The sequence below is a fragment of the Crocodylus porosus genome, unplaced genomic scaffold (assembly GCF_001723895.1).
Source record: "Crocodylus porosus isolate Cpor-Errol unplaced genomic scaffold, CroPor_comp1, whole genome shotgun sequence".
Taxonomy (NCBI): Eukaryota; Metazoa; Chordata; order Crocodylia; family Crocodylidae; genus Crocodylus; species Crocodylus porosus.
In genome coordinates this window covers 25,100,883-25,114,294 of record NW_017728906.1, presented here as the reverse complement: position 1 = coordinate 25,114,294, position 13,412 = coordinate 25,100,883, and the positions used below count along the sequence as shown (strand labels likewise).

The 13,412-nt window shown below is 44.2% G+C and overlaps 1 protein-coding gene across 2 annotated transcripts in view; it reads right to left on the bottom strand.

Moving 5' to 3' along the window:
* Positions 1-11,302, bottom strand: part of CXADR (coxsackie virus and adenovirus receptor) — a 64,659-nt gene extending 53,357 nt beyond the window's left edge. For both annotated transcript variants that reach the window (XM_019528758.1, XM_019528757.1), the window contains exon 1: positions 11,248-11,302. In XM_019528758.1, the coding sequence (XP_019384303.1) occupies positions 11,248-11,287 (40 nt within the window). In that variant the 5' untranslated portion in view covers positions 11,288-11,302. The remainder of the gene's footprint in view (positions 1-11,247) is intronic.
* Between the last annotated feature and the right edge of the window lie 2,110 nt (positions 11,303-13,412).

Below are 13,412 nucleotides of genomic sequence, written 5' to 3'. Positions count from 1 at the left end.
CTTGCATTTCATTTTCTTTTTCTTTTTTTTTTTTTTTTTTTTAAAGATCTATGTGGCCACAAAGTTTTAAAGAGGTGAAGCCCATAAGCAAGAGCCAGGGAAAACAAGAATCCCAGGACTCTATTTCAGCAGTTCTGAAAGGAGGCGGCAACTCATCATTTAAATTAGCCCTTTGCTAATAGGCATTTGGGGTTCCACCCCACCAAATCTTACAACACAGAAGTGGTTAAAAATACCTACATTACTGTTCATATTGCTGAAGCTATTTTAATCTTCTTTATTTGGGAAATTCATTCTATTAGTGTGATGCACAAACTTTAAATATAAGCACAACTAAGCCTTTCTATTATAAAAGACTATTTTCAGCTACTTACAACTTTACCAAACTTTAAACATTGGGAGTTTCTAGCTCAGTCTGCTTGTTTTCTTCTTTTCTAGCACTAATTTCTAGTTATTTCAGATAACAAAGATTAGGAAAAATGCACTTTTGCCACATTAAGAATATTTCTTTGAGAAATGTTGGCACCTTCATGCTTTAGAACAGGAATCTGTTTTGACAGTGGATTCCTCATGCATCAGGAATAATTTCTTTCAGCTATCTGAGAGTGCGGTAGCTGTTTGCCAGAGATTCTTTCTGCAATGACCCATCTATCTACATAGCTCCTATGTAGTGACCAGACTACACACTTGCCATCCCCAGTCAATCCAACCTAAAGCTCCAAGGCTAGACAAGACTCTCTCCCTATCAACTGTTCTTTTCCACTTGTAAGACATTGGTTTGCCAAAACCAAGAAATCCTCTAGTGCTGGTGCAGCAAAAACAAGGAACTACTAACCTTATTTGAAATGGGCTACTAGAAGGTAAAGGGAATACAACAGAAAGAAACGGATGGGTTACAATATAGAGACTGTGACCACTGAAGCACAATCTCCTCCTCTGAACCACAAATTAAAATCAGGATACAAGAACCTCAACAATCCTCCACTGCCAACCAATGCATGCAAAATCCACAGGCAAAGCAGACTTATTACCTTCCTGGAGGGTTTCACCTATGTGGAGGATAACCTGCTGTTGCTACCCTTTACTCCCTTAGCTGAAGCATATTTGGGCTGCAGAACCAAAGCAATCAATTGTTCCTTCCCTACTGGACCCATCCCCACAAGTATCCAAATTGACGCATCCTAGTCCGATTTACTAAACACTCACAACATTATACAAAGACAACATAGCTCTGCTCTGAATTTGTGCATAGCTCCTGAGTGATGTTGCAGCCATGATGGTCCAGGAATTGCATGAGGCAAGGATTTCTCAGGGTAATCTCTTTTATTACCCTATGCAGGCTGTTCAAGCCAAAGATCGGGTTTATAAAACACTGATGTACCCATGCAACCCTAGACTCTATGCCCCTCCTTTCTCTTTCTGTCTCCTTTTTCCTCCATCTCTTTCTCTCTTCTCCCTCCCTTTTTTCTTTTCCACTTCTTTTCTCTCTTCTCTCCTCCTCCCCCCCCACATAAGAGAGTTGGCCCCAAACATTTCATCTCCTCTCAAACCATGGTCTCAAAATTGGTAAAATCTTTTGGTTTGAGTTTCCTTGTTGCCTTAATTCCTTGGATATAAAATGGTAAAAAGAAAATTGCTCAAAGTGCTCAGAAAACAGTCTTTCCTCAAAAATTGTGTGCCAAGAAGCATCCCTAACTGAAAGAGGGAAAATAAAACAAAAGGGGGGGGGGAATATCTATAAATTTAGGTATAGTAAGCAATTATGAAAGGGCTGCAATAGTATGAAGCAATATTTTCAAAATCAGTAGAATTAAAAGTTGTATATTATTAACTAGTAGCACAAACTGGGTTATTTTACTCTCATTTTTACAAGGATTCTATTGATATGCTACCACCTAATCAAGGAAAACTACCTGTATACAAGCAGGAACGTTTGGAACTAGGAAGTGATACTAGTATAAATAAAACAAGTAATTATGTGGGGTATGTATGTGTTTTCTAAAAAGTTACCAGCTATTTTGTCCAAGAGTCAAAGCATAAAAAAAGAAGGTCTCAACTTATCAGTTAGCAATAAACTCCAAACTAAAGCACCAAAATACAAAAGAAAAACTAAAATCAGTGAAGAGGTTGGTAGGTTAAGTTTCAGGAAGCATCAAAGCAACTTCCAACTATTATCAGAAAGTATGTTAGGAGATTAGGATTTGGCAGTTATCCTACACAGAATGGCGATCCCATGAGTAATGCCCTAATACAACAGTAACACCCACAATGGCATTAACATTTCAACAGGAAACAAAGGCTTACCCTACCACTGCTGAATTTTTTTTTCTGGCTTTTAACCTCCCCAGCTGCTTTATGATCTTTTGCCTAGAATCCAAACCAATACAAAAGTTAACTGGAAGGTTTTGAAAACAAGCATTTCAACTGCAACATGCCCACTTATTTACGGTAGCATTGTGATGTTCTAGCTGTGATGATGCAGAAATTATGTGAGGCAAGGATTTCTTAGGGTGAGATCTTTCCTTGGACGAACTACAGAGTTGTGTTTTTGAAAGCTTGTCTGACTATACCAACACATTCTTCCTCAGGTCTCTTAGTCTAGGACACCAGGCACAGCACAGGGGAGAGGCAGAGAAAAATTCTCGGGTGTAGCAGATACAATCAGCCAAAGAAAAGCAGCTGCATACTGGGAGATCAGGGACTATTAAAGGAGAGAATGGTGTTGGTTCCGGAGTTGGAGAAATCCTTGCCTCATTTATCAGATTTCTGTCCCTCCTGATTGAAAATGAAGCAGTTTCCTACAACTCTCCTGTAGAGCCCTGAAAAAGGGCAACTGGAAAGCTGGTTTGTGCTCTTCCCTACCACATACAAACCCTTGCCCTCCAGGATTCTTGCCCCTGGCACCAACAGGCCAGTTAAGATGAACTTTGTCTACAAGTCATCTTTTCACAAGACAACACCAGCCTTTTCCCCGGGGGCAGGGAGACCCCAGCAAAACAGCCCCAGAGCCCCGGGCTTCCTGCAGCCATCCCTACGCTGCCACAGGATTATGAAAGGGCTTGAAACCTCCCTGCCACCTCCCTTCTCCAACACAATGGGCAGCCTCAGAGGCTCTAATGCTGCTTCCCCCTTTCATTAAACTCTCTCCCTTATTCCTAGCAAGCTTTAAACTATTTCAGCCACCAGGATGGACTTCTGCTCTTTCCTCTGCCTTCCACCCCAGGCACCCAATCCTAAGTGGGGGTGGGGAATTGGTTGGAGAAACGGGACCTGCCTCCCATCCCCTGGACATAGAGGGGGGCATCAGGCTCAGCTGTGGCCAAGGGGCCAGCGCCTCTACCACAAAGAGCATGAGACACACAAACATCCATTTAAACCCATGCATAGAATTAAAGAAAACAAGAGTTGGAAGGGTCCTCAGGAGGTGGTCTAGTCCACACCCCCTGCCCAAAGCGGGACCAAAAGAAATCAACAAAAAACCAATCGAACAGAATAAAAATTAATTCAATCAAATAGACTAGAAACAGAAAGAAAATAAAAATAACTACTAGTTAAAGATGACAAATTTTAACAAATCATTTTAATTTTCAATTTTTTTTAATATAGTTAATAAGTTGAAAAATGAAATAAGTCCTCATGAATACACATTAAATAGAACCACGCACATTTGCACGAAGCAAGTTTATATAAAAGACCATTTGCATACGATTCATTTGCACAAAGCCTATTTGCATGCGGGCGTGGAAGGGCTCAGGGTAAAGTCAAGTGAAATCAATTCGGACATTCGAACGAGGTACGTTCCAGCGGCATAAATTAGAATACATTTACGTACCCCACCCCCCGGGGAGCAGAGCCAGCGGGTCTGGCCTCGCCCCCGCCCGGCACGAATTCCCGGCTCCGGGCCCGCACCTGCCGGCCCGAGCCCGCTCTCACCTGCGCGACCGAGCAGCAGCACCAGCACCAGCAGCAGCGAGGCCCCGCTCCGCGCGCGCCCCATGGCCCCAGGACGGGACGGCGACAGCGCAACGGCCTCACGCTCCTGCCCAACGGCTCCGCTCCGTGCCGCGCCCCCCCAGCAGGTGAGTGCACCCGTCACTTCCGGCCGCCCCGCGGGCTGGGGGGGAGGGGAACGTGAGGCACCGCCCCTGCAGGTCCTCCCAGGAGACTCCGGCACCGCCCGGCAGCAGGGCAGCCTCCGCCACCAGCCCGCCGGGCGCTTGCGTCTGAGGCGCTTGCGTCCGATCAGACCTGCGCCGCCGGCTCCCCGCGCCCCTGCCCTGCTTACGCACGCGGGAAGAGCCCTCCACACAGGCGCGCACACGCACACCTTACACAAAGCACAAGCACCCACAGAAACAGGGACCCGCACACGCACCAGCAGAGCCTTCCACATGCAGAAACGTTCCCCAAACACAGGCACGCACGCGCACCCCCGCTTCAGCTCCATGAGTCACGGTAATGCGGGCAGCACTTCAGTCTCAGGTGCTTTGGTGTTCACCTGTTGGTGGCCACTTAAGAGTCGTGGCTCTCAGCCCTTGTTAGACTCCTGCCACCCCTCAAAAAACACCAGCTCCTCATTTTGGGCTCTTCTTTTAGACTCCAGAACAAGAACGCAGCAATCCTTCCCTCACAAAGAATGCTGGACGTCCACAGCATGTGGGAATGGGTTTAACACTGGGTTTGAAACCTCTGGGTTTAGCTTGTGGCCTCATGTTTGCACACCTAGCAATGCTAACACTGTGCAGCACCTTGGAAAGGATCTTGAGGCACCCCCAGGGCCCCAGGCTGAGAATCACTGCTCTGGACCTCCTCTGAGCAGGCTCAGAGAGGGGGAGCAAAACCCTGGAGCCCTTGCTCACAGTAGCAGTCTATAGCATCAGAAGAGTAAGGCTGGAAGTCACTGCTGAAGGTCCCCCAAGGCAAGATCATTCATCCCTACCCAAAGCATCCCATACAAATCCTTGTCTTAACCTGTTCCCAAGTCAAAACTACACAGTCAACCCTGTCACAGAATCACAAAGGCAGCAGCTGCACCCTAGTAAAGGCAAAATAGGGGGACAACAGAAGCCGATGTCCTGCTACTGCAGGGGTGGTTAAAACAACCTGGAGAGCCCAAGGAAGAAGGCCAGCCCCCCACCTCTACAGAAGAAGGCAAACCCTCCCCACCCCAGTCCATACCAATCTGACCTTAGAGTAACAGTGGGAACCTGACGGTAGTGGTGGGAATCTGAGACAAAGAGTCCAGGGAAGGGGGAGATCCTGAATGTTGCCTCTACTCCAACAAAAATAGAAACCATAATCAAACGCCTGTGTTATCAAGAGTGTACTATTGCCACTTGACAAGCATTCGTACTTGACACTTGACAACCATTATCAAACACCTGTGTTATTAAGAGTGTACTGTAGTCATTTGACAAGCATTCCTACTACCTTATCTTCATTTATTACTATAAATACATTAGTCTTGAAATCCTCAGTTTGAATGTGGTCAAGTGCTGCAATTGGGCTTCATCAAATGTAGTTTCCTATCATGCAGGAAGCCACACTGACACATTATCCACCTTTGTATTTCAAATGAGTGTATAATTTCCTGAAATGGATAACAGGAGTACAGTCCTAGTTTTGGCCTCTCGTTTACATTGTAACAAACACCAGACACCTGCATATTCTTTAAAAGTGGGCACTATATAAATACACAGACTGTGGCCCCATGGTCTACATTGTAATAATTCCACTCTCTTTAATTGTAAAATTGATGATGTTGAAGAGAGCTCTCCATTTCAGGGATTCTAAAGCAACCCTGAAGGAAGGAGGTCCTATCAATTTCAACGCTACTTTTAGAAGTATAAGGAGCCCTGAGCAGGGTAAGTTGGGAGGGCACATAGTCCAGACCACTTCTGTAATGAGCACCATTTACATTGGCTGGGAACAGAAGTTGCACATAAATTGATTTAAATGATCAGAAACTGGTTTAAACCTGTAACAGAACAGAAGTGCAGTGCACATAAACCAGTTTCAAAATGGCTGAAACTAGTTTACGATAAACCTGGTTGAATGTGGCATCAGACTTAACTCATTTGGGACAGAAGTTTATGAAACTTCTGTCCCAGACCCCTCCTGGTACAAGTTAAATCAGAATTCCCTAGCATGCTTTCCAGCCCTGAGTTGGGCTGTGCTGTGCTGTCTGCTCCAGAGAGCAGAGCTGGCCCCATCCCTCAGTTCCTAGCTAGAGCACTGAGGGCTAGCTGACAAGAGTGGTGGGGAAAGCCTGCCTGGGGATGTAGCCCAATCGTAGAGATGGGGTGGTAGAGCTGCCCCCAACAAGCAAACCCCAGCTGGAGGCTGGAGCCAGGGAAGGTTGTTAAACACCCCTTCCCCTGCTCAGACCTACTGTTGGCTTCAACTATGGACTACAAATCCCACAGGCACCTGGAAGTAGGAAGAGGAAGTGATGAGCAACCCTGCAGAGTCTTGCTGCTGTAGTTCTGGACTGCAAATCCCCAAGACCTTGGGGGCAGCAGGAAGAGGAAGAGAACACAAGAGAGCCATGCTCTAGTACCCACCAGCTTCTGGCCTGAGCCACTGCAGGCATGTGGCTGCATTTCGTGAATCAAAGGTAAAAATGTCTGCTCACTTTTGTTTCAATTTAATCTGTGCAGTTTAAACTAACCTGCAGAGACCGAATTGATTCAGCCTCGGGCTTTTTGACTGTCTGTACCTAGCCATTGAGTTTTGGTAAATTCCTACTCTGGACAAGTACAATAGCCTATTTTTAGTCCTGTGAATATGCACTTAAAGCCAGTACAGTGTATAAGTACTTCATATTAGTATAAAACTATCCACACTGGGGTCTCAAATGGGATATGCATTTAAAAAAAAATCACATTCCTAACCAAATGTTTTTAAATATGCATCTTAAGTTCCCATTATTCACAGACTGAATTTTGGCACAAGTCGGCCAAATGTTCCTAAGTACTGTTCATAAAGTATTTTAAAATCAGTGGGTAATTTTACAGAGTATAATATCATGCCTTTATGCTAGTGGCTATGTGCAAATCTTATAGCCAAGACCTTAAAAACCCCCCAAAACTGAGGTCCCTTCTTCCCTAAGTGAACTTTAAGAAGTTTCCCAACCAGTTAGGTAAGTGGGGGGGAGTGTTATTCAACTTATGCATTTATAAAGATGAGACTTCTTATCCCACCAATGAGATGCATGATGCCTCCTCTTCTTTAGGGATAATAATTATGTGAATGTGCACTGTCATCTTCTAAAATGGTTAGTTACCATAAATATAGCTAAAGCTTTCACCTGCCAATGCTGTGCCTCTATGTTCTTGATACAGTCAGAGAGTATAGGGAGGAGGCATATAATTTTCTACAAGAGCAGTTAACAGTACTGTTTATAAAGACATAATCATCTAGTCTCTAACATTCCCCCCCGCCCCCCCACCATCAGCAGTAGTCCCTCAACTCAAGGATGATCTCTATCACATCTCATTGATGGGTCTTGAAATGACTTGAAGGCTGCATCCACACATGCATGGACATTTGGTTTCCTGGGGAAAACAAGCAGTGGTGCACTTTGTGCCACCACTAGCTGTTCCCTCTGGGCAAACATGCCATGTGTCCTCTGGCACGTGGCAGGTTACCTCAGGGATGGTATGCTGGACCCAGAAGCCTTACTTGGGCTCTTGGGGGCCTCCCAGGGTTGCAGCAGTGGTGATCCTGTCCAGGCTCCAGTTCTGAGTGGTGCAAGCTGCCTTTTGCATGTACCATTCCACCTTTTTTCCTTCTGTTTTTTTTTTTTTAACCCCTGGATATCCTTACTTGCATTGACCAGTCAAGATTCAGAGAGCTAGTGTGGCAGCAGCTGACCACCCTACGAAGTAGAGCTGGGGCCCACCATAAAGCATTTAACATACCAGGCTTGCCTACAGTCCCAGAGATTTTATGTCCAGCAGCCCTATACTCCACTGGGCTTGTCTGAGCCCCCTGGCCTCAGTCCCAGCCAGTTCTAATTAGGGGCTTGCCTAACCCCTCAGTAGGCCCATACTATTGTAAGTTCCTTCCTAGGCTGGCCTGACACTTCCCTAGGTCCCTGGCCACTTCCTTGGGGCCTGGAACCCCACTGGGTCCCCAGGAACCTTCTCCAGCCCCATAGTGCCTACCCTGACCTCCAGATTTTCCTGGGAACAGCAGCTGTCTAGCAGGGTAATGTTACCACAGCAGCCGTTGTTGGCTCTGGGCCTTAGGCCCTGCTCTTATTCTCTGGCTGCTGTTTCAATTAGGCAGCCTTCTGGCTGTCATGTGACCACCTGATTGGCTCTGCAGTCACCTGCAGGCTGCCTCACAGCCTACTCAGGCTCTTAAAGTAGCAAGCACCCAAAGGTGCGCCACCACAGTGTTCATTGGACTTTACTAAGGCCTCTGACTCCATCAATTGTGAAGCCTTATGGAAAGAACTGGATACCCTGAAAAATGCATCAAGGTCCTGAGGCTTTTCCACAACGAGATGGCTGTGACCGTTCTTTGTAGCAGATTGGAGACGGATCCATCTGTCTTTAAAACTAGGGTTGAGCAAGGATGTATCATTGCCCCAATTCTGTTCTGCAACAATTTTATAGACTCCCCTTCAGTAACAAATATACCAGATCATCTTGCTGGGCCTTATAGACTTAGCACTACTTTTTAACTTATATTTAATTAGGTGACTTAATGATGCTGTGTAAGTAAACTGACGTAAACGCGTAACATAAACACATTTCATTCAGTTTAATCCTTGCTTAAATTGCTTTGTCTTGCATCTGTGATTTAAGCAAACATTAAACTGGCTCAACTGCATCAACCTTGGGGATAAATACAATTGACTTCTTGTCACCACAGTTAAACTGACATGTACAGATGGGGCCTAGAGAGATATATGTTGCAAAGCAAAAATGAAAATAATCTTACATTGTTTTTCAAATAGTTGCAACAAAGTTGTTACTTATTTGAACCACTGGAGACAAACTGAAAACATTTGCATATGATGATTTAAATATAAAACAACTTCATAGTCTGATACATCTAGATACATACATGGTCTGTTTCTGTCAGACTTAATTCTGCTTTCTTCATACAGTGCAGGCTAATATTTTAAACATTAACTAGATTTCAGCATCATGGTCTTAGTGGATGAGTGAGGTCTTTTGTTGTATAACCTTTTGTGTCAACAAATAAATTATACACCACGAAAAGTATAATAAGATAATCATACTCATTACAGTAAAAGAGAATGATTCATCCTTAGGTTGGGGCTCCTCACCCTGATGTGGAGTAAACACTACCTTGTAATTAAGTCCTCTAATGCAGTTAGGAAATGTGAAGTCAATATTCTGTTTTGTTTCTATACATCTAGTCCTTCTCTCATTTAAATCAATGGAAAAGCTACCACTGACATATAAATGCTGGTCCTAAAACCAGAAAGCAAACTGTACAGTATCAACAAAAATCTACTATTTCAAATAATAGTCTGTTTAAAATTGATTAATCTCAACAAGTCCAGTGAATTCACATGGAAAAGTGATAACTCATACGTGTGATGAAGTACCGAGCTCTGCCAGATGAATTACAATGTGTGACATCATGTGGATTCTGAGATTACTGGAGTTGTTGGACAAATAGGTATAGGCAGCTTTACTGGTAAAGATGAAAAGACCTGCCAAAAAAGGAACTAAAGCCACTTCTTTGACATAGGAGAAATAAAAGATCAGCAAGCCTCTGCCTGGAAACAGCCTGGAACAAAACTAGTTTTTAAGGTGCCACCTTGCCCTGCCTTCTGCCTCACTTCATACTAACAGGGCTAACTATCTCTCTGGCAAAAAATATTAAATGATTACTTTGTCCCAAGAGGGATGCCAGCAGATCATTTAAATGTCAACATTTTATCAATGTAAGTGGTAATTAAAGCACAGAAGAAGAGGAATAATTATTGCTCTATCTTGTGAAGATTTATAGTCAACTTGAGGCTATTTTTGTTTAGATTGGAATGAGGTAACTGTTGAATACCACATCCGATCATTGTCCTGGATGTTCCAAAATGATAAAAATGGGGAAAAAAATATTATGTTTGAGACAATCTGGGAAATCTCACTCAGCACACAAAATGTTCTGTTCTAGTTCCAGGTGATTAAATCTACCATTATCATTATTACTATCATTACTAATGCCATCACCACCACTTTTTGTTCTCTTTTCTTTTAATCATACAGTTTCTTTTAAGACAAGAAATGCTGTTTTAAAACAGAGGAAAACATTTGATTACACAATATTTCAAAATAAAATGGAATACCATTTCCAAAGAAAAAGGCTTCATCTAAAAACTGCAGAAACAAAAGATGTTGACATTTCCCTGTATTACTATTAATCTGAAAACTATTCATCCTGAATTCATGAATAACTGATCCCCACAAAACTCATTTTTCAATTAATTTACTTTTTGTCAAAAAAATTAAAAATCACGTAGCAGAGGCAATCAGTTCAACTACAAAAACAACAGAGTCTACCATTCCTTTGTAGTAGAGATCAATATAGTCCTCAATAACAGGTGTCATCCTGATATCAAGTAAGCAGACCACAGTAATAATACCCCCCTCCCCTTTTTTTTTTTAACTGTTTCAGTATCTACCTTAACTGATAGGGAAAGTGATAACGCAATTTGCTGGAACTAGATGTGAAAGCTGCTCTACTGGAATAGCTAGCAGGGGAAGCAAAGTTTCTTAAAGCATGAAAACAAAATTTAGAGGAGAAAAAGAGGTGAAGAAAAGGAGGCAGCAGTAGTTCTTGGAGCTGGAATTTGGATTCCTGCCTACTATCACCTCAGGAGTTAGGAGAAAGGTACAGGAAGCTAGGAGAAGGTCTTTAAACCTCTCAGGAAAGAATCAGTAATGCAGTTAACACCTGAGAGGAAATATGTATAAAGCAGCAAATGGAACCCACTCTGAACACAGAGATTTGCAGTATATTAGTGAATCTACAGCAATTGCTCAAGTGAATGCTCTCACTCCACAGTACATGAAAGCAAACAAGCCATAGTTTATACCTATTGCTAAGGGCTAGGCTGCCAGAGGCTGGATTTCATCTTCTGTGGGATAAAAGCATCCACTTAGGCAGTACAGAAAAGGTGCTGCTTTTTTGATTCATGGTAGCTTGTTCTTGTGCCCTAAGTATTATTCATCCAGAACTACAGATAGGAACTGAGGAGCTTACTAGGACTGCAGCAGAGCCAAGAATAAAATCCATCTCTCATTCCCAGTCCTCTCTCTCAAGGAAAAACTGTCCAAAATTAAATGTTTTGTTAAAGTACTCTTTCAGCTGTGTATGGTTTCTTAGCCTAACGTTGTTTAGAATTCTCCTACAGGAATTTCTGTCACAGATATATTTTATTGGACCAACTATATAGTTGGGAGAGACATAGATGAGCTTTGAGTACTGTGCTCTGCTCTTTTTAAGTAGCCTGAACATTTTTCAAAGTGGACAGCTTAATGAACAGATAATTGCTCTTTCCAACAGCTGTCCTTTGCCTTGGAACAGTTGATGCCCCTACAACAAGAGCAGGCAACCTTTTCCAGCTTGCTGACCAGAAAAACCCATCCTGGGTCAGAGGTGGGAGGGCAGGCACTAGGATCTGGCAGCTGCTTATCTCTGCAGCTGGTGCACAGTCCCACAGTGGCACTGGAACAGTACAGCCAAAGCTCCCCACTGCCAACTGCTGCCCCACGTTTATAGGGATGGCCCCGGATCTGGCATATGGGCCAATCCCTGCCCTACAGTATTAGAAAATGGAAAGATAATTTCCTTTGCATACTAAATGCTGGGTTTTTTTTTTTCTTTTTTTTTTAAAATTAGTAGCTAAACCATTCTGTGATGGTTTAACTTAGATTTTGATCCTACATTGAAATGCCCTGTTCCCCAAAGGGAAACCAACAAGTTTTTGAAATGTAGTCAAGTCAAAAAAATGAATAAGATTTTTTATTCTTAAAATATTACATTACATAGATTTTTTTGCGGGGGGGGTGCTTTTCTTTTCTTATCTCATTGCACTTTTAATGTATTTTACTGTAATTTCTAGGTCAATCAATAATCTACAGAACTCCCTGATTGGGTACGTTAAGATTTTTCACCGGTAGACTTTCCCCAAGTGAACTTCCATTGGTGTTGAACTGCAGCTGTGAAATTTGCTAGTCTCTATACCTCCTGCTTCTCACCCCAGGTTTAGGATAACCATATTTTCCTAGTTTCACAATGGTGCCCACCACCTGGCATGATCAATAATCACTAGGACATATGGGGTGCATCCAGACGAGCCTGCATGTGTGTCTTGCAGTGTCTTAAACCCCTTTAAGATGCTGCAGGAGGCATGTGCGGGAACAAGAAACCATTCCTTGTGCTGCAGATTTGCAGCATGGGGGCAAAATTAGACTCCTGAAAATCCAGAGATAAAAAAAAAACCACAGCAGAAAAAAGCTGGGCCATGCCCTGACGCAACAGGAGGCTAGGTCCTCCACAGAGATGCTTGGGTAGCAGCCAGAGTGTCTCTATGGCTGGCCTCACCCTGGTGCTGAAGCACACTGCCTGCCCAGGCAGAGCAGCCAGCATGCTAGCTGCAGAGAGCTGGACCCAGGCTCTAGTGCCAGTAAGTAGAAGGTGAGGGGGGCTCGAGGAGGGAGAGGGGACCATGGGGGGACCCCGCCTGCTTTGCCCAGCTGCCTGGATCACTGCCCCACCTACCCCCCTGTGCCCCCTCTGAGGCTGGGAGGGGCAGCCATTGGGGGGCCTGGGAGAGTAGGTGGGGGTGGACTTGGGTGGAGCAGCCATCGGAGGGGGCTGCAGGAGCCGGCAGGGGATGGCGTCAGGTGGGGCAGCAATCTGATGGGCTGGGGGAGCAAGCAGGGGTGGGGCATGTGGGCCCTGCAGGAGGGGTGGTAGCCCCTGTGGGGGCCATTTGGCCCCTGTTGGGGAGGGGCAGCAAAACATACATATTTAGAATTTACTTTATTATGATGATAGAGAGACTGGTAAGCTTCCAAATTACTTTAACACTGTAGATATATCAATAAAACATTGCTCAAGTGATCTCTCTCTCTCTCTCTCCCTCCCTCTCTCTCCTGGTCCTTTGTTTTACTTGTGGAGAAACATGGATTTTGGGGTATTTTACAAAGTGACTTTGGGATTTTTTTAAAAAAGGGATTTTTCAGTTTTCTAATAGGGAACACCAGAATTCCTGCTAGGGAGGCCAGTGGCAGGACCTTGCCTGCTCAGAGCTGGCACCTTGGACCCAGCTGGCAGTGGCTGACCTTCTGGCTAATTGGGGCCAGAAGGACGTGCTTTCGCAGTTCAAAGCAGGCCACCACACTGGGAACATCTTCCAGGTG